This window comes from Balaenoptera physalus (assembly GCF_965194825.1).
Source record: "Balaenoptera physalus genome assembly, chromosome: 6".
Classification (NCBI taxonomy): Eukaryota; Metazoa; Chordata; class Mammalia; order Artiodactyla; family Balaenopteridae; genus Balaenoptera; species Balaenoptera physalus.
Window position 1 is genome coordinate 63,612,729 of NC_138885.1, and position 20,118 is coordinate 63,632,846.

At 36.5% G+C, this 20,118-nt stretch overlaps 1 protein-coding gene across 6 annotated transcripts in view; it reads left to right on the top strand.

Moving 5' to 3' along the window:
- Positions 1-20,118, top strand: part of UBR3 (ubiquitin protein ligase E3 component n-recognin 3) — a 222,489-nt gene that overhangs the window by 84,981 nt on the left and 117,390 nt on the right. For all 6 annotated transcript variants that reach the window (XM_082465326.1, XM_082465322.1, XM_082465321.1 and 3 more), the window contains exons 12-19: positions 7,734-7,799; positions 7,892-7,981; positions 9,124-9,252; positions 10,019-10,071; positions 10,172-10,305; positions 10,632-10,717; positions 12,063-12,204; positions 15,560-15,656. In XM_082465326.1, the coding sequence (XP_082321452.1) occupies positions 7,734-7,799; positions 7,892-7,981; positions 9,124-9,252; positions 10,019-10,071; positions 10,172-10,305; positions 10,632-10,717; positions 12,063-12,204; positions 15,560-15,656 (797 nt within the window). The remainder of the gene's footprint in view (positions 1-7,733; positions 7,800-7,891; positions 7,982-9,123; positions 9,253-10,018; positions 10,072-10,171; positions 10,306-10,631; positions 10,718-12,062; positions 12,205-15,559; positions 15,657-20,118) is intronic.

The following is a 20,118-nucleotide window of genomic DNA, read 5'->3' on the forward strand; positions in this document are numbered from 1 at the left end:
TTTATTCCTGTCCTGTACCTAGGTTCTTCAGAACCTTTTTTTTTTTTTTTTAGATTCCATTTATATGTGTTAGCATACGGTATTTGTTTTCCTCTTTCTGACTTACTTCACTCTGTATGACAGACTCTAGGTCCATCCACAGTAACTCAGTTTCGTTTCTTTTTATGGCTGAGTAAGGATGATTGTTGTTGATAATGAACTGAGAAGAATTAAATAAGGGCTTGCTGTTAATTAGTCAGCCAAGTTTCCTAGCAGAAGCCCCTTTTATTCCTCTTACGAAGTGGGGTCAAAATTTGCCAGGTGTGGAAGGAAGAGCACTCCTTATCTGATTTCTGAACTCTGGGCAGATGCAACTGCCGGTGTCTTAGGCCGGGGCGTGGAGAGGAGGGGCTTTTATTTATTTCTTTTCCTTAAAAAATTTTTCTTTTACACAATCATAAACTTATTGAAAAGTTGGAAGTGGAGTACAGAACTTTTTCTTGAACTATTTGAGAGTTAACATGTTAACTTGATGCCCATAACTCCCAAATACTTTAGTATCCATTTCCTATAAGCCAGGGCATTCTCTCTTATATAAACAGAGACAACCATAAAAATTAGGAAATTAACTTTATTATATTATTACTATGTAAATCTTAGAACTCATTCATGTTTTACAAATTGTCCATTGATTGCCCTTTATAGCAAAAGGATCCTATTTAGAGTCACATGTTGCATTTAGTTATCATGTCTCTAGTCTCCTGGAATGATTTCTCATTCTTTGCCTTTCAGGACAATAACGTTGTGAAGAATACAGCTCAGTTATTTTTGTAGAACATCCCTCAATTTGGGTTTTCTTATGAGTAGGTTCAGATTATGCATCTTTTGCAGGAATATTACAGAAGTGATGTTGCAGTCTTTTCATTGCACCCTCTTTAGTGGTTTATGATCTTTGTTTGTCCTATTACTGATGATGTTCTCTTTGTTCATTTGATTAGGTGGTACCAGCCAGGCTTCTTCACCATAAAGTTACCCTTTTTCTCTTCGTAATTAATAAAGTATTTTGTGAGGACGTGCTTTAAAGCTATTTAAATACATCTGTTTTCTCATCTGATTTTTAGTTCATTCACTAATTTTTTTCTGTGGAGATTCATAGTTTCTTTTATTCACTGGGTTATAATCCAATACTACTATTACTTGATGCTCAAATTGTTTCAGATGTGGCCAGTGAGAGCCCCTTCAAGCAGGTTTCTGTGTCCTTTTGACTTGCCCCGTTATTCTTTGAGCACTTCTATTCTTAGTGGCTCAACAAGATGTTTCAGGCTCACCTTATATGTTCCCTATTCCACCCTGGAGTCAGTCATTTCTAAGGATCTTTTGTTCCTTTGAGCAGAGAACAGTGTTGAGAAAGCAAGATCTGGGTGCTTGGTGTGCTCACTGCTGTCGAGGTGTTAGCTGCTCCCAGGCCTTCTCAGTGAGCAGACGTTCAGCACATACGTATGCGTTTATGTGTCTACATGTACATCTCTGCATCTGTATTTATTTCTCTGTTATATATAGTGGAAGCTGTGAGTTCAAACTGATACTTTAAATTCCCGAATAGCACAGGACTTAATTCTAGTTTTCTCTAACAGTGAGAAACCTGGCTTCTATTATCCTTAATATATTTATTTCTTTGACCAATCCTCTTATATAGAACCAATTTCTCGTATTAGTTACCTCCCTTTTCCCTACATGGATGCCCTCTTCTCCCTGCATTCTGTCCCCCACCCTGCCCTACATATGGACACCCTCCTCATCCCACTTGGACTCCAACTCCCCACCTTGGACTACCCTTCCGTGAAGAATCCTTCTCGCCCTGTGTGTGCTTTGAATTCCCACACCAGGCATTTTTTCATTCTGGCTGCCCTCCTCATCCTGCTTTGGCTTTGATGCCCCATACTGGGTCCTTTCCACCTGTGGATAATCTCCTCACCTTGCTTGAATTTTGATTCCTTATTCCAGGCTGGCGCCCTGTGTCATTGCCCTCTTTACCTCTGTCAGGTTCTGGCTTCGCATCCCTGGTCAGTCCCCACTCTCCTCACCCCGACTGGCTCTGACATAGTATACTGGGCTGCCCTGCTGTGTGGATGCCCTGACTCCGTATGCCAGGCCACACCCCACTTCTGTGTAGATACTCTTCACCCTGGAAAACCACTGACATCCCCCCACCCCGCCCCAGCACACACAGTTGTCCTCCTCACCCCGGGCTCTGATATCCCTTTTCAGGCTCCTCACCTATAGATGCCTGTTTTGGTTTATTTTGCCTCTTAACACCTCCCCCACCAGTGGCTTTAGGACTGAATTATTTATGAAGGGAAGAGCCTCCTACTGTCTTTAACTCTCATCCTTCCTGCCTCAAACTAATTTATCTTCCATCCCTGATGACTCCTCCTCCAGTATTTGTGCCTGCCTTTAGCCTTCAACCTGGCCATTTTGTCCATTTGGATTCTGATTCTGCCTTCACCCGAATTACCGATTCTTATCTTGTCTAAATGTTGGTACTTAAGCTTAAGCTTTGTTTATATAAATGGTAATGAGTCAGTCTTCAAAGAAAACATTCTCCATTCTCCACAGAGCTCCATCCTGCTTTTAACCTGCTTCACTATTTCTTCACCCTGTCCGAGGATTGGTCCGTCAGCTGGGGCTTCAGCTGGAGCTTCTCTCAATCCAGTTCTCATTAGTATTTGAAACTTTAGGAATTATTGTTGAAATGGTGGCATCACTAAGACAACAGGAAGATTGAACTAGGGGGAAATTATTATTACACACAGAGGGTTAGGTAGTATTTGACATGAAATTAATCCACGGTTGAACTTGGGGTGGATTTACAGATAGTTAGAATCAAGTATGGTATACAGAGCAGCTAAATTCAAGGAAATAGTTTGTGTGTGTATGTGTGTATGTATATACACACATATATATGTGTGTATATATATACACACACATATATATGTGTGTATATATATACACACACATATGTTTTTTAATTAATTAATTAATTTATTTATTTTTGGCTGTGTTGGGTCTTCGTTGCTGCGCGCAGGCTTTCTCTGGTTGCTGCGAGCGGGGGCTACTCTTCGTTGTGTTGCACGGGCTTCTCATTGCGGTGGCTTCTCCTGTTGCGGAGCACGGGCTCTAGGTGCGCGGGCTTCAGTAGTTGTGGTGTGTGGGCTCAGTAGTTGTGGCTCGTGGGCTCTAGAACGCAGGCTCAGTAGTTGTGGCGCACGGGCTTAGTTGCTCCACGGCATGTGAGATCTTCCCGGGCCAGGGCTTGAACCCGTGTCCTCTGCATTGGCAGGCAGATTCTTAACCACTGTGCCACCAGGGAAGCCCCAGTATATTTGTTTTTTACACAGAAATATTTTAGGAAGATACTGAATGTTGTAAAAAAATTTTTTTAAAATATTTATTTATTTATTTGGCTGCGCTGGGTCTTAGTTGCAGCATGTGGGATCTTTGTTGCGACATGTGGGATCTTTAGTTGTGGCATGTGGGATCTAGTTCCCTGACCAGGGATCGAACCTGGGCCCCCTGCATTGGGAGCATGGAGTCTTAATCACTGGACCACCAGGGAAGTCCTGAATGTTGCAAAAATTTATATAGATTTTTAATAGAAAAGAAAATAAGTGTAGAATTTAAGGAATCAACCAATATATCTTTTACGATGTTTAAAAGTTTCTTCTTTCTTAAAGTGCTTTGATATATTTGTTTCTCAAAACAACCCTGTGAAGTAGGGAAGATATTATCACTCCCTTTTTTTCAGATGTAAAATGGAGATGCAGAGATATTAAATGACTTGCCTCTAGTTGTATGGCAAACTCCTGGTATTTCTGGGTCCAGATCCCACGTCTCTCAACTTCTCGTCTGGTCGTATTTCAACTGTACTGGCTTTGGCAGTGGAAGGAGCTTTAGAGTCAGGCATACCTGAGTGGACACTATGTGATCTTGGTCTTGGACAGTTTTTGTTTTTTTTTTAAAGCATTGCCGAGTCCATCTCCCCATCTATTTATTCAAGATAATAATATTAGCCAATGAGGATTGACTAAGAGGCACATATTTTATGTGTGATAAATATTTGTTCTTCTTTCAGCCTTGAGAGTGGAGGTCAGAAGTTATTGCAGTAATCCAGCACAGAATAAGCAAATAATATTTTTTTGAACTGGATTAAGCCAAATCAAACAGTCACTTAGAAAGACAGGATGGAATAAATTTTCCCAAAGTACGGGCCATTTAAGAATCCTCAAATACTGAATATCATTTATGAGTATGTAGCAGAGCAACATTTATGAGTATATAGCAACATTTATGAGTGGTTTGATTAGAGTCGTCTCTTATAAGATGGAAGTAGAACATGTGTTCATCCAGCAAATATTTATCGAATGTTTACTATGTTCTAAACACTGGGGATACAGTGATGAAACGGTGCCCAATTTAAGGAAATGGAAGACAAATAAATGGCTAATTTGATCAGAGGGCTTCTGTAAAGTTGTGACCAAGGTGCTATGGAGGAGAATAGAGTGGAGCATCTGATTTACCGTGAGGGACTCAGGAAAAGCTTCCTAGCAGAAATGTCACTTCAGCAAAGTCTTAAAGGTGTGTTAATCCAGTGGGAGCAAGGATGTATAGTATTGGAGGCAGAGGGAAAGGCATATACAAAGGCGCTACCTATGGTGCATGAGTTTATATGACAGGAGATGAGGCTGGAGAGGTAAGCCCTGTCTCTCAAGAGTCAGAAGGTTAAAGGAAGTTAAAACTATAGGGAGCCATTAAAAGATGATGAATGGAGAAGTACAAGGTTAAATTAATGTTTTGGTAAGACCACCTCCTGGCAATATATCAAGGTTTAAATAGATGTACTAATTAAGGTTCTTTTGAATACAAGGAAAAAAACATTTTTGAGGCAGCCTAATTTAAAGGAGGAATAATTTATTATGAGTACAGAGAGGTCTTTCAGGGATCTTATGGCACCTGGACTTCAGGAACTGAGTGGAAAGCTGAACAGGAACTCCTGTCTCTTGCTTTTGCTTTGGCCTTTCTGCCTCATTTTTTCTTCCCTTTCTGTCGATTGGTTTTCTGTGCTTTTTTGCCTATGTGGTTAAATATTACCTTCCTACAGTTGCCTAATACTGCAGTTTCAGCCATACTCTAAGACTCTCTGCAGATGTCTTTAAATCTAGTTCAATTTTCAAGTGAAGAGAGGGCCTCATTGCCCACGATGGGTTAGGTATCTACTGCCCTGATCCAGTCAGATGTGGCTACTGTAACTTGACTGTCAGGCTCCAGTCCCTGTGTGTGTGTATTTGGAAGGTGGTGTAGGAAGGGACATTTCTGAGAAGATGGGGAAGGTTGTGAGCTAGGCAGATACCACAGAAAGTTTCTTACAGAGGGTAAGAATAGAAGCAAAGCCTAGCACTGAAATCTAGGCACTAAATGTTGAGGGCCTGAGCTAAGGTTAGTTAGGGGCAGTATGGAAAGAGAGGAGGAAGTAAAGTTAAGAGATATTTAGAAAATCAGACACACTTTGGTGCCTTATGAAAGGTAGGAGGTTTGAGAGAAGGAAGGAGTCTACATTTCAGATTTGTATTACTGGGAATTTGGAGAAGAAACATTGAGGAGGATTGAGTTTTAGGGCAAAGATGCTGAGTTTGGTTTGGACACAGTGTATTTGTGGTCCCCACGGGATATTAAGTGTTGATATTCAGTAAACACGTGAATGTAGGGTTTGGAGTTCAGGAGTGAGATTTCTGCTGAGATTTGGGAGTCATCTTGGGTTGGCAATTGAAGCTATGAAATGGATAAAGTCATCTAGAATAAGAAGAGTAGAAAGCTAAGAATGGAATCTGAGGACCACCTCAGTATATATGGAAGGAGTGGAAGAAGAGTTTTTCAAGTGACTAATTTGTGACATTGGACAAGAGGGGATTATGGAATATAACACTGTAGTAGAATGTGTGTTTAGCATATGCTCAAGCCTTAAAAGACAAGATAGAGTCTATGGCTTAGTAATTAATAGAAATGTGTGTTGGGTACTATGTTCTCTTACTTGATCCTCACAGCCATCCAACTGCTTATTATCTCCACTTTACAGGTCAGGCAACTTAGACACAGAGAAGTTAAGTAACTTGCTCACAGTTTTACAGCTGTAGGTGGCAGAATCAGGATTTGAACTCCTGCAAATCCAGCTTTTAAGAGTCTGCTCTTAACCACTGTTCTTGATGCCTGCCTTCGAAGGAAATGGCAGGAGATTCTGATTCAGCTAGTTAGTATAGTTTATGTTACTAAAATGATTATAGTAATGGAGGGCAAACTTGTTTTATTTTTATTTTTGATTGTGGTAAAATGCACATAAAATAAAATTTACCATCTTACTAACCTTTTTTAAAGTATACAGTTCAGTCGTGTATTCACATTGTTGTGCACCCAACCTCCAGAACTTTTTGTTTTGCAAAACTGAAACTCTATACCCAATAAACTCCCCATTTTCCCTTCCTCCCAGCCTCTGACAACCATCATTATACTTCGTGTCTCTATAAGGTACTGTAAGTACCTCATATAAGTGGAATCATACAGTGTATCTATTTTTGTGACTGGCTTATTTCACTTATCATAATGTCTTGAAGGTTCATCCATATTGCAGTGTGTGTCAGAAATTCCTTCCTTTTTATGGAAGCCAAACGTTTATTTATTAGAACAACTTTCTTTAGACATTTATTCACATGTTGAGGAAGATCTTTTCCTCATATCGGTTTTGGAAAAGACTGTTTCAGGGATGGGGACATATTGCACATCTTTATAACTCTATACTGGTATTTGAGTGTTTTGGGTAAAACTTTTTAACAGGAGAAAACTTTACTAAAAACTTATAGAAGCATTAAAAACAAATAATACCTTTTAATTTTTCTTGTCTGTTTGAGAAGGACAACTGTGTTGTACTTTTTCCCTGTAGTGATAGCGTGACCCATGGGAGTCACAGATTTAAAATACAATTTTTATAATATTCACAAGGATACCAAAGGTCTTTGATGTATACTGTACTAAGCTTTCCTATAGAAACTGTGTGTTCACCACTGATATGGGGAGCATCTCACCCAACTAGGTAAGCCTTTTAACTGCACCTCAGTTTAGGGCTGTAGTCAGAGCCTCTTACCGTTCTGAATATAACAGCGGAGTTCAGGCTAGCTTTTCAGTTCACTACTTGTTAACTTTAGGAAGTTACTTAAGTTTTTTAAACTTGAATTTCCCTATTTATAAAATGGAATATTCAGTTTCTACCCCATTAGGTTCTCCTAGGATTAAACTAAATCTGAATAAAGTGCTTATTAGCACAGTGACCGGCACATAGTAAGTGCTCAGTGAATGTTAGCTGTAATTATTGTTCTTGTTACTATCGTCATGTTTGGTATGCATGCATTTGAAGATTCCCAAATGGCCTTCTGTAAAGGGAAATCTATTCCATCCCTTGTTCCGTGCTAGATGCTTCAGAGGATTCAATGTTGAGGAGTATACAGTTTCTGCCTTTAAGGAACTTACATTTAAAATGGAATAATTTTATCTACAGTGGGTTTTTAAGCTCTAACTTCTAAAATTGTACTTTTTGATTAGAAAGTATAGGGGAATAAATCAAGGTGAAAGTGTGGTTTTAGCATTTTAAAACCTTCTTTGAATTCGGTAAAGGATTCTTTGACTTGTGGATTTTGTTTGTTTATTTCCAGCCAGCACCTAACCAAGTCACTTTTCATCTGCCACTACATCGTTATTATGCTATGTTTTTGAGTAAGGTAAGAGTGTCATTAAACAACTCTGTTTGTTTGTTTTTTGAATATTGGGAAATACATATTGAATTAGTAACATTTTTTATCATAATTTTTAGGCTGTGAAATGTCAAGAACTAGATTTGGATTCTGTTTTACCAGATCAGGAAATGTTAATGAAACTAATGATTCATCCACTCCAAATTCAGGTATGTTTTCAGGCTTTTACAAGGTTTTGAATTCCTTGGTTAAGTGATTCTTCCTTTATTTTATTTGTATGCCTTTATCATTGTTATTTTAGCCCAAATGTTTGAAATTTTAAAAAAAATTTAGTTTTTGTATTTTTGCCAGATTATATTTGGGTTTTTTTTGTTTTTTGTTTTTAAATGAGATTTACATTTAGTTATAATTTCCCCAGGAATTCTTTTCACTATATTTACTTATGGGGGCGTTTAACATACTACAATACTGTTTTGGGAGTCAGGAGACCCAACAAATTCTAGCCTTGGTGCCACCACTATTTTATTATCTACGTTGTTTGGAGTGATTCACCTACTTGATTCTTAGTTTCCCCATCTATAAGGTGAGAGGAGACAAAAGAGAGAAGAATTAGCCTACATATGCACTGTGGTTTCTTTCATTTCTAACACTGTGATTTTGTGGACCACCTTTTTATATACATTAGAGGGATTTGCACTTCAGTTTATTTTTCCTGGAAATTTTAGATTTGTTAATCATTATTGAACTTTACCTCTGGGAGTTAGGAACAAATAAGAGATAAAGTTATGACTGTGCTTAGTTTTAGTTGATACAGGACATAAATACATGAAGAATTAAATATTAATATAGTAAGAAAATTTATTCTGATCTGCTCTTGCCGAATTTTAGAAAATGACTAGATTGAAGGTTGAGTTAGGGTGAATTAAAGACAGATTATATTCATTGATGTTGAACAGTGAACAGTTAGCTTGTTTGATTGATGCTTATTCCTGTGTTTCTTTAAGCATTATGTATTTTTTTTTTTTTGAAGTGGAAAAAGTTAAATGTAATTGTCAGTGATTCCTCATTAAAGATTTCAGTGAATATTGTTATAAATGTATCTAGGAGTCATCATGGAAAACTGACTCATGTATAAACTCCAGAAGAAGGGACTGTATAAAATATAATGAGCATCATAAAATTCAAAATTATATATTTGAATTGAATATCTTAAACATTGGACAGAATGTCAGGCTTATGCTGTGATTAAGTTATGAAATATTTTGAAATGATTGTTTATTGTAACATGATTTTATAAAGGTTGACTTTAGATGACTTCTCTGTCCAATTTACTTAATTTTTGTTTTACTAGGCAAGTCTTGCCGAAATCCATAGCAATATGTGGGTAAGAAATGGTCTGCAAATCAAAGGACAAGCCATGACCTATGTCCAGTCTCATTTCTGTAATTCCATGATTGATCCTGACATTTACCTATTACAGGTAAGCCAACTTGATGATGCAGATGTTGTACTTTAGAAGTATCTCATTTGTACCTGTGGGATTTTAATTTATAGAGGTGACTAAATGATGACATGGAGAGGTCAATGCTATTGAAAGAAGAATTTTATTACTTATAATTTCCAAAGGAAGGAGGCATGCCACACTACGCAGGACCAGAGGGGAAGCGTTAGATTTTGGTCAGGAGGCAGAAGGAGGAGTGAGGGGAAATCCTAGACCAGAAGCTTTATTGGGGTTTCCATAGGAACGGCAAGGCAGGGCAGGGGAAGTAGTTTAGGATTGGCTAGTTTGAATAATCTTGGTGGGTTCTGGGGCATAAAGGCTATCTGATACCTGCCCTGGGCAGGGGGCCAGGGGGAATATTGGCTTGGTATGTGAGTTAAATAAAGGACATGAGTGACTTGCATATGAGAGACTTGCTCCCAGGTAAGCTGTTTATTGTCTTTTGGAATTAGCTAGCCTTTAGAAGGGTAGTTTCTCTCCTGGTCTGTAGGGCCCCCCCTAGATGCCAGAACATCAGAAGATACAGAAAATAAAAAACATGATTAACACAAGAAGTAAAACTAGGGAAATCCCTGGCGGTCCAGTGGTTAAGACTTGGTGCTTTCCCTGCTGTGGCCCGGGTTCAATCCCTGGTTGGGGGACTAAGATCCTGCAAGCCACGTGGCGTGGCTGGAAAAAGAAAAAAAGAAGTAAAACTGAATATTGAGAAATAAAGATTGTGGGTTTTATTTTTTGTCTTTTAAAGGTTTGTGCATCTAGACTTGATCCAGATTATTTTATTTCATCCGTCTTTGAAAGGTAAGCATAATTTTATTAAGACAGGTATTAGGAAGTATTTGGAATTTAAACTAATTTTGTTTTAACTTTAAAAAATCTGTCTCAAATATTTTTTTAATAGATTTAAGGTAGTGGATTTGTTGACAATGGCTTCACAACATCAAAACACAGTACTTGATGCAGAGCATGAGAGATCCATGTTAGAAGGCGCTCTTACGTTTCTTGTGATTCTTTTGAGTCTTCGTTTACATTTAGGTAAAAAGCACTAATACAAATACTTGGGTATTAACTATTAACCTCCCTTTCCTCCCCTCTCCTTGTGGTAGTAACTGGCTTATGGAAAAAGAGGAAAGGATGTATTACCGTTGACACTCCTTTTAGAATATCCTTTAAAAAAACCCCTTAAGGGGACTGCAAATATCAGGGTAGTTAAACTGCAGTTATATTGGGGCATTGTATTCTTTGCTCTTTAATTTTGGAAGCATCTCATTTTTGGTATTTACGCTTAATAAATTGTGTGGTAAGTTGTTTCTTTATAATATATAGATATTCAGATTTATTAATTCTATTTTTAATTTTAGGAATGTCTGATGATGAGATTCTCAGAGCAGAGATGGTAGCCCAGCTGTGTATGAATGACAGAACACATAGTTCATTGCTGGACCTCATATCCTTTTAAAAGTTTAATTTTCTGTTAGTTGCAGTATCTAAGTTGTAAGTAATATTTATAGATTAGAGATATATCACTTTTTGATTAAAACTTTTTTTTTGAAGTTGAAAAATGATATGGAGAAAAACTCCAATTGTTTGTTCAATTCTGTGTTCAAGACCACTGGTAGATTTTTTTTGTCTCTGTCGTCTCTCAGGGTACTCTTGTTAGACCTTGGTTAGGCATCAGGACTGGTGGCTCTGGGCACCCCAGGATCTGACCTTTAAGGACAACAATAGTGAAAGGGAGCTGGACACTTGGTGAAAGGCAGCTAGGTCTACTTTATCTCTATAGCCAGGCTGGAATTCATGGTTAAAATTTAGAGGTATAATTATTATTACCAGAGCTTTAAGCATTCTGAGGAATTTTTTCTTAGAATTCAGTTGTAAACCAAGAGGTTTTTAAGGGCAAAGACTGTTGTCTACAAACTTTAAAAACTTATGGTTCTCTGTATAGGACTGAGCATACAATGGACACTTTATTATTTTTTAATTTATTGTTTATAAAATTTTAGACAAAGATCATCATGTTGTGATAAAATTTATTTTGTGAATTTTGGACTAAATTTAATTTGTACGTTATGATTATGTTTGAAATAATTGGCTAAATTTTATGAAATAGCTCCTATTAGAAATGCCTATTTGATAACCTTGAAGATTTTCTTAAGCAGCCAACAATTTGATACTGTTTGATGATGTCATTCAGCCATTATATACTGTGTATTAGTGCTGTAAAAGAGCAAAAGCATTCTCTGTAACTTTGAATTTAGAAGAATTATATAGCTTTAATGTGAAACCAAGAGGAAAGAATCTTTGTGGTTTTCTTCTTTTTAAAAAATTTGCTTAGTATCTTTTTCCTTCTTATTTTGAGGATGACATTTTGTGTTTTTGGAAAAATAATCTTTGCTCATAAAAATCTGGGCTGATTTTTAGTACACTGTGTTTGATTTTCTAAGGGAAAGTACAAGTTTATTTGCAAAAGGATGAAAATGGAGATTAATTTTAAAAGTTTTTTATTTTTATTTCCTGAAACTGTATTAATTTGTTTTGGGGGAAATATACTTCAGAACTACTTCAGCATGTAATTTATTAGTAGGCTTCTAGATTAAGCTATCTTAAAAATTCACAGTTAATAAAAAGTTATTATTGAACTGTTGTATTATATAGCCCTCTTGTGGCCGACTTTATGTATTACAGCCAATTACTCTGCGTATTTTAGCAAGGGAAGTTAGAAACTAGAATACCTTGGTAAGATTAAATATCTGGCTTTTAGTTATTAATTTTTTTCTTGACACATACATCATATTCCAGAAAATCCAAATCCCAAAAGTGGCATTATTCCAGGAAGTTATAGCTTTGAATCAGTTTTATCAGCTGTAGCTGATTTTAAGGCTCCTGTTTTTGAACCTGGAGGTTCTATGCAACAAGGCATGTATACTCCTAAAGGTATGTTTATATACATAAATGTGTTTTTTCAAATATCAGTTTTCTGAAGGTTCGTTGTGTATACTGAAACAAAATGTTTGCCTTTTATTTGTTCAGCTTTGGTTTTTCCCCTCAACTTTCTTATAGATGTATGTTTGTCTTTTATGGTGTACAGTGATACTGGTTCCATTTATTTACAATCCTATGGTTTATATTACAGTAAGACTTCTTAGATGACTCTGAATTATAAAAGGAACTTTATATATGAACTCCAGTTTATTTTTGTAAGTGAATGAACTGTAAATGAACCAGACATTATGAAGCAAAATATATACTTACAGACATTCTGAATGTATTTGCCCTTTAAATTTGATTTTGAAATAGTTTTCACTACCCAAATTTTAACTTGAAACAGTTAAAATCTATGTGGAATACTGATAACATTCTCATACATTTTGAACCTGTGTAAATACATAGAAACCTTTTCCGTAAGTGGTTGGTTTTCTAAAGTTTTCCCCCTGGATTTGTAGATGACATGCTTGACAAAAGCCAGAAATAGGTGAAATCCTGATTCATGGTCTTTTCTTCTCTTTCACATTTTCATTAATCTAAGTTAAAATTTTGAAGGAAGTAGCAGTTACATGCTTCTTGCCCCCCTCAGCACTCATTGTCTAAGTGAAAAACTGATGCCCACTTTGTAGTTGTAAATAGCATGTACCGTGTTTGATAAAACACACCAAAATAAACCTTATCACGTGTGATTTTTCAGAGAGTTCACAAAGGTAGCAAGAACAATCCAGAGTCTCTGGTTGGAATGTATTCCATTAAAGGAAAAGCACAATATTTCTTTATTGTAGAGAACACTTTGTATCTAAAATTTAGATGAGCTTAGAAGTAGAGTGATGTTCTTGTATAATGCAGTGCTTATTAATAAAGTGTGATGTGAGCATAACCTGTGTCACTCAGTCGCGGTCCTTATTAAAATACAGGTTCCTATGCCTCAACCCCAATCTGCTCTCATCCAGATCTCTGGGGATTAATTCTGGAAATCTGCTTTTTTACCAAGCTCTAAAGGATGATTGTCATGCACAATAAAGTTTGAGACACTGAGACAGAGCACTGGACATTTGAAGATTAGAATCAAGAAATTGGGTGTCATATTCAGATGCAGTACTGAGTTGTATTAGCCAGTTGTGTGCTATTGAGAAAGTCAGTGTTTTATCTTTGGATTTGACTTCTTATTTCTAAAATGAGTGAGTTGGAATAGATGAGTGATTTTTAAGCTTTTTTAAAAAGTGTTTAAGATAAGCCTTTAGTTTTGGGGAACTAAGCCTTAAGTGAACTAAGCCTCTGTTATACAAAAGCTATAAAAGCAAACCTGGACCCCTAACGGCTGAGCTCTCGGGAGGACTCGGAGGTTTCGGGTCGGAGGTGGGAGGCCGTAGGCATCATGGACAAATGTAAAGAACACAGCATCTCGGGGCCTAAGGGACTTCCCTGGTGGCACAGTGGTTAAGAATCCCCCTGCTAATGCAGGGGACACGGGTTCGAGCCCTGGTCCGGGAAGATCCCACATGCCGCGGAGCAACTAAGCCCGTGTGCCACAACTACTGAGCCTGCGCTCTAGAGCCCGCGAGCCACAACTACTGAGCCCCCGTGCCGCAACTACTGAAGCCCGCGCGCCTAGAGCCTGTGCTCCACAACAAGAGAAGCCACCACAGTGAGAAACCCGTGCACCGCAACTAGAGAAAGGCCATGCGCAGCAATGAAGACCCAACATAGCCAAAAATAAATAAATAAATATATATTAAAAAAAAAAAAAAAAGCAAACCTACTCTTGTTAAAGTGAGTGTGGTTAGTGGACATAGCTTCTCATCTGTTTTACCATCTCCTTGCTCCTAAAGTGGCCCCTGGTAAACCTCTGTTGAAATCCAACTTCTTGGAACACTGAAGCCTCCTGGACCAGTTAGTTAATCACTGAAGTTTTCTTCCATTTCAATGGTTTTATAATTCTGACAAAAACAGATAATAGAATTAATAACAAAGGTTCTATGTCTTTTTGAAGGCCTATCTTAAGGATCTTAAATCATACTTAGGATAATTTAAGATGGCCTGTTACATGAAATAGGGACAGTTGTTAACATTTTTTTTTTAATGCCAGAAAGTTGAAATTATAGTAGATGTGTAGAGAGATGCTTAAGGTTCAAATGTTAAGAAATGTTAAGAATTCTGCTGGAGAGAATGAGAGGGGAGAAAATTTTATCTAGGGAAGAGACACTCTTAAGGCAGTGGTTTCTAAAATTATTCTCAGGCCATGTTTTAGATTTTTTAACACATCCAGATACCATCTCTACTATTATATACTTAGTATGCTGTGTTTTCTTAAATGGATTCACATTTTTAAACTTCTCCTCATCCTAAGCATGAGTATTAATGAGATCACAGGTTTTATTTGCAATGTGCAATTTTCTAGTACACGTTAATGTAATTATATAGCTATTAACATAAGCTTTGTGCACTTAATACTTAAAATCATCTTGTGTACCACCAATTGTACATATACCACACATGGGATAATGGTTCCTAATTGTGGAGAAGGTAAGGAGATCAATTATCAATTATAGCAAAAGAACAAAATCTTTTATAAACCAAAAAGTGTTTATAAACTAAGCTCTTGAAAATCAATGGCTCATTAATTTTTTAATCTAGCTTTCACATTTTTATCTTCGAATACTTTCAAAAATGTTAATGCATTGTGTTTCTTACTTTCTTGTTGGCACTTTACAAAAAAAAGTGAGCTAAACTTTTATGGTGAGGCATTATCACATTATAAAACTTTTTTTTTTTTAATAAATTTATTTATTTATTTATTTTTAGCTGTGTTGGGTCTTCGTTTCTGCGCGAGGGCTCTCTCTAGTTGCGGCAAGTGGGGACCACACTCTTCATCGCTGTGCGCAGGCCTCTCACTATCGCGGCCTCTCTTGTTGCGGAGCACAGGCTCCAGACGCGCAGGCTCAGTAGCTGTGGCTCACGGGCCTAGTTGCTCCGCGGCACGTGGGATCTTCCCAGAGCAGGGCTCGAACCCGTGTCCCCTGCATTGGCAGGCAGACTCTCAACCACTGCGCCACCAGGGAAGCCCTATAAACCTTTTTGCTCGCTAGTTCTTGCTGAACTTAAGAGAACATTATAATGATGAAATAATGATTTTTGATTTAGAAAAGTGGTCATTGCATCAAGCTTATTAAGGCACATATATAATCAAATTAAACTTTCCCATCTTTTAAATATAAGATATACTTAAATGTAATTAGTCATTAGAGATTGACTTTATTCCTAAGAAGTCAGTGTTTTGTTTCTACTCTCTTTTGAATAATAGCTGAAGTCTGGGATCACGAGTTTGACCCCGTCATGGTCATTCTTCGAACAGTTTACCGTAGAGACGTGCAGTCTGCAATGGACAGATACACAGCATTGTAAGTACGTTATATTAGTCAGTAAAATAATGGATATCTTGTGTTTATAGAGAAAAATTTCAGTTATAACACAAATGATATGCTCTCATTAAAATATACTCAATCTTTAGAGGAGAAAATATTTTAAGATTAAAAAAATAATCTGGCTGAGATTTATGTTCTCAAGATCTTGATCCAAAAACCTGACATTAATCTGATAAAAATAAATTTTATAAAACATCACAAATAAACGTAAAAAAATAACAAACTTATTTAGTTGCTCTTTGACCAGCAGAATTCAAAGCTTGGTTTTGTGTTGTTCTACTTTTAAAGCAGTAGAGGAGGCACAAGTTAAGAGAATAAAATTGATGTCAGAGATGATGGGTAGGTACAAAAAGTGTGGTGATATTGCTGTGTTCTTGACAACTGGGAAAACAGCCAAAGTAAAATGAATTTCATTTGTAAATATTTAACAAAGTAGTTAAAATGTTGATAATTGCTGAAAAATTTTGAAGGATATCTTTTTAATGGAGAATTCAGTTTTATATATTATTGTCGTAGACTATTTTTTAATGTATTATTTTCTCCTATTTTAAAACATTAGTTAATCTATTGTTGAACATTATAGGATATCACCTTTTATTTGTGCTCAGTTTATTTGTGCTTAGTTAAACATTTTGAAAACAAGTTTAAAATGATATAAATGTCTTTGATCTTGAGAAAATATTTGTTCATATAACCATCAAAGTGTAAATACAGATATTGGGTGTAATTGAAACTTCTTTTTGCCAAGACTTGGCAGTAATAGAGATATGCTGAATTTAAGAACCATCATAGATACCTCTGAAGAAAGTTTATAGTGTAGAAGTTTAGCATATTCTCCCCTCCCCTCACCCCACCCCAAGAAAGACAAAAACGAAAAACAAAATTTAGTTCAGCATCTCTCTCTACCTTTCTCTAAAACCCGTGGGGAAATAGTCTGAGATTCTCCTTTCTCTGCTTTCTTAGCAACCTCTTTTTATGCTTTTTGTGTAGCTTTGTAACTATTTGTTTGCTTTGTAGGGTTTTACTAGACTCTTAGTTACTTGAGGGAAGATATTTTTGTCTCTGTGTCTCTTTTATATCTTCAGAATCTATCTCAGTGCTGGCACATAATAGGCATTCAGAATATATTTGTTGAGTAAATAAATTTGAGTAGTTCATGCTGAAAAATGAAAACCATATCTGTAGAGCTATTTTTATTAAATTTTCCTCTTTCCTATTTTGCTGTCTTTTTTCTCATAATCTCATTCTCCTCATTTGGCTTTTGAGTTCCTGTACAATGTCTCTCTAGTTTCTTAGAAATATGTCTGAATTGCTGTAATGTTTCTTGGCAGTTTAAAAATCTTTGTTTAAAGAAATGTGTATTTAAATAAAAGAATAGTAGCAGATAACAAATACACTTTAACTTCAGATTAAAATCATTTTCTTATAAATTAATTTCTGAAATTTTATGTGCAATATGATATTAATCCAACAATATTTTGTATATTTAAGATAAATATGTCCGTGAAGAATGTGTTTGTTTCCATGTAAAACTTAAATTTTTTTGAAATTTATTTTGTATATGAAATATAACATGTCTTTCCTTTATGTGATATCACTTATATGACTGTATAATTGACCATTTCAGTTCTTATTATAACACAACTGGGAAATAACCCTAAAGTGTAGGGCTTATTGGCTGTTGGTCATTTTCATTTTCTTTTAGTTTTAAGGAACAAAAGTGGCAAAACTGATTTACTTAGTGTGATTCTTTTTTATTTCAAGAAGGTAATAGAAAGGCATTTTGAAAAATTATAGAGAAAAATAATTAGGTATATTAAAGCTATTGTGTCTTTATTTTTAGCATTTAAAAAAATCTTTATTTATTTATTTTTTAACATCTTTATCGGAGTATAATTGCTTTACAATGGTGTGTTTCTGCTTTATAACAAAGTGAATCAGCTATACATATACATATATCCCCATATCCCCTCCCTCTTGCGTCTCCCTCCCACCCTCCCTATCCCACTTCTCTAGGTGGACACAAAGCACCGAGCTGATCTCCCTGTGCTATGCGGCTGCTTCCCACTAGCTATCTATTTTACATTTGGTAGTGTATATATGTCGATGCCACTCTCTCACTTCGTCCCAGCTTCCCCTCCCCCCTCCCCATGTCCTCAAGTCCATTCTCTACGTCTGCGTCTTTATTCCTGTCCTTCCCCTAGGTTCTTCAGAACCTTTTTGTTTTTTTGTTTTGTTTTTTAGATTCCATATATATGTGTTAGCAAACGGTATTTGTTTTTCTCTTCCTGACTTACTTCACTCTGTATGATAGTGTCTAGGTCCATCCACTTCAGTACAAATAACTCAATTTCGTTTCTTTTTATGGCTGAGTAATATTCCATTGTATATGTGTACCACATCTTCTTTACCCATTCATCTGTCAATGGACACTTAGGTTGCTTCCGTGTCCTGGCTATTGTAAATAGAGCTGCAGTGAACATTGTGGTACATGACTCTTTGAATTATGGTTTTCTCAGGGTATATGCCCAGTAGTGGGATTGCTGGATCGTATGGTAGTTCTAGTTTTAGTTTTTTAAGGACCCTCCATACTGTTTTCCATAGTGGCTGTATCAATTTACATTCCCACCAACAGTGCAAGAGGGTTCCCTTTTCTCCACACCCTCTCCAGCATTTATTGTTTGTAGATTTATTGATGATGGCCATTCTGACTGGTGTGAGGTGATACCTCATTGTAGTTTTGATTTGCATTTCTTTAATGATTAGTGATGTTGAGCATCCTTTCATGTGTTTGTTGACAATCTGTATATCTTCTTTGGAGAAATGTCTATTTAGGTCTTCTGCCCATTTTTGGATTGGGTTGTTTGTTTTTTCGGTATTGAGCTGCATGAACTGCTTGTAAATTTTAGAGATTAATCCTTTGTCAGTTGCTTGGTTTGCAAATATTTTCTCCCATTCTGAGGGTTGTCTTTTCATCTTGTTTATGGTTTCCTTTTGCTGTACAAAAGCTTTTAAGTTTCATTAGGTCCCATTTGTTTATTTTTGTTTTTATTTCCATTGCTCTAGGAGGAGGGTCAAGAAGGAGCTTGCTGTGATTTATGTCATAGAGTGTTCTGTCTGTGTTTTCCTGTAAGAGTTTTATAGTCTCTGGCCTTACATTTAGGTCTTTAATCCATTTTGAGTTTATTTTTGTGTATGGTTTTAGGGAGTGTTCTAATTTCATTCTTTTACATGTAGCTGTCCAGTTTTCCCAGCACCACTTATTGAAGAGGCTGTCTTTTCTCCATCATACATTCTTGCCTCCTTGCTTTGGCTATTCGGGGTCTTTTGTGTTTCCATACAAATTGTGAAATTTTTTGTTCTAGTTCTGTGAAAAATGCCATTGGCAGTTTGATAGGGATTGCACTGAATCTGTAGATTGCTTTGGGTAGTAGAGTCATTTTCACAATGTTGATTCTTCCAATCCAAGAATATGGTATATCTCTCCATCTGTTTGTATCATCTTTAATTTCTTTCCTCAGTGTGTTATAGTTTTCTGCATACAGTTCTTTTTTTCTCCTTAGGTAGGTTTATTCCTAGGTATTTTATTCTTTTTGTTGCTGTGGTAAATGGGAGTGTTTCCTTAATTTCTCTTTCAGATTTGTCATCATTAGTGTATAGGAATGCAAGAGATTTCTGTGCATTAATTTTGTATCCTGCTACTTTACCAAATTCATTGATTAGCTCTAGTAGTTTTCTGGTAGCCTCTTTAGGATTCTCTATGTATAGTATCATGTCATCTGCAAACAGTGACAGCTTTACTTCTTCTTTTCCGATTTGGATTCCTTTTATTTCTTTTTCTTCTCTGATTGCTGTGGCTAAAACTTCCAAAACTATGTTGAATACTAGTGGTGAGAATGGGCAACCGTGTCTTGTTCCTGGTCTTAGTGGAAATGGTTTCAGTTTTTCATCATTGAGGATGACGTTTGCTGTGGGTTTGTCATATATGGCCTTTATTACGTTGAGGTAAGTTACCTCTCTGCCTGCTTTCTGGAGGGTCTTTATCATAAATGGGGGTTGAATTTTGTCAAAAGCTTTTTCTGCATCTATTGAGATGATCATATGGTTTTTCTCTTTCAGTTTGTTAATATGGTGTATCACATTGATTGATTTACGTATACTGAAGAATCCTTGCATTCCTGGGATAAACCCCACTTGATCATGGTGTATGATCCTTTTAACGTGCTGTTGGATTCTGTTTGCTAGTATTTTGTTGAGGATTTTTGCATCTATGTTCATCAGTGATATTGGCCTGTAGTTTTCTTTTTTTGTGACATCTTTGTCTGGTTTTGGTATCAGGGTGATGGTGGCCTTGTAGAATGAGTTTGGGAGTGTTCCTCCCTCTGCTGTATTTTGGAAGAGTTTGAGAAGGATAGGTGTTAGTTCTTCTCTAAATGTG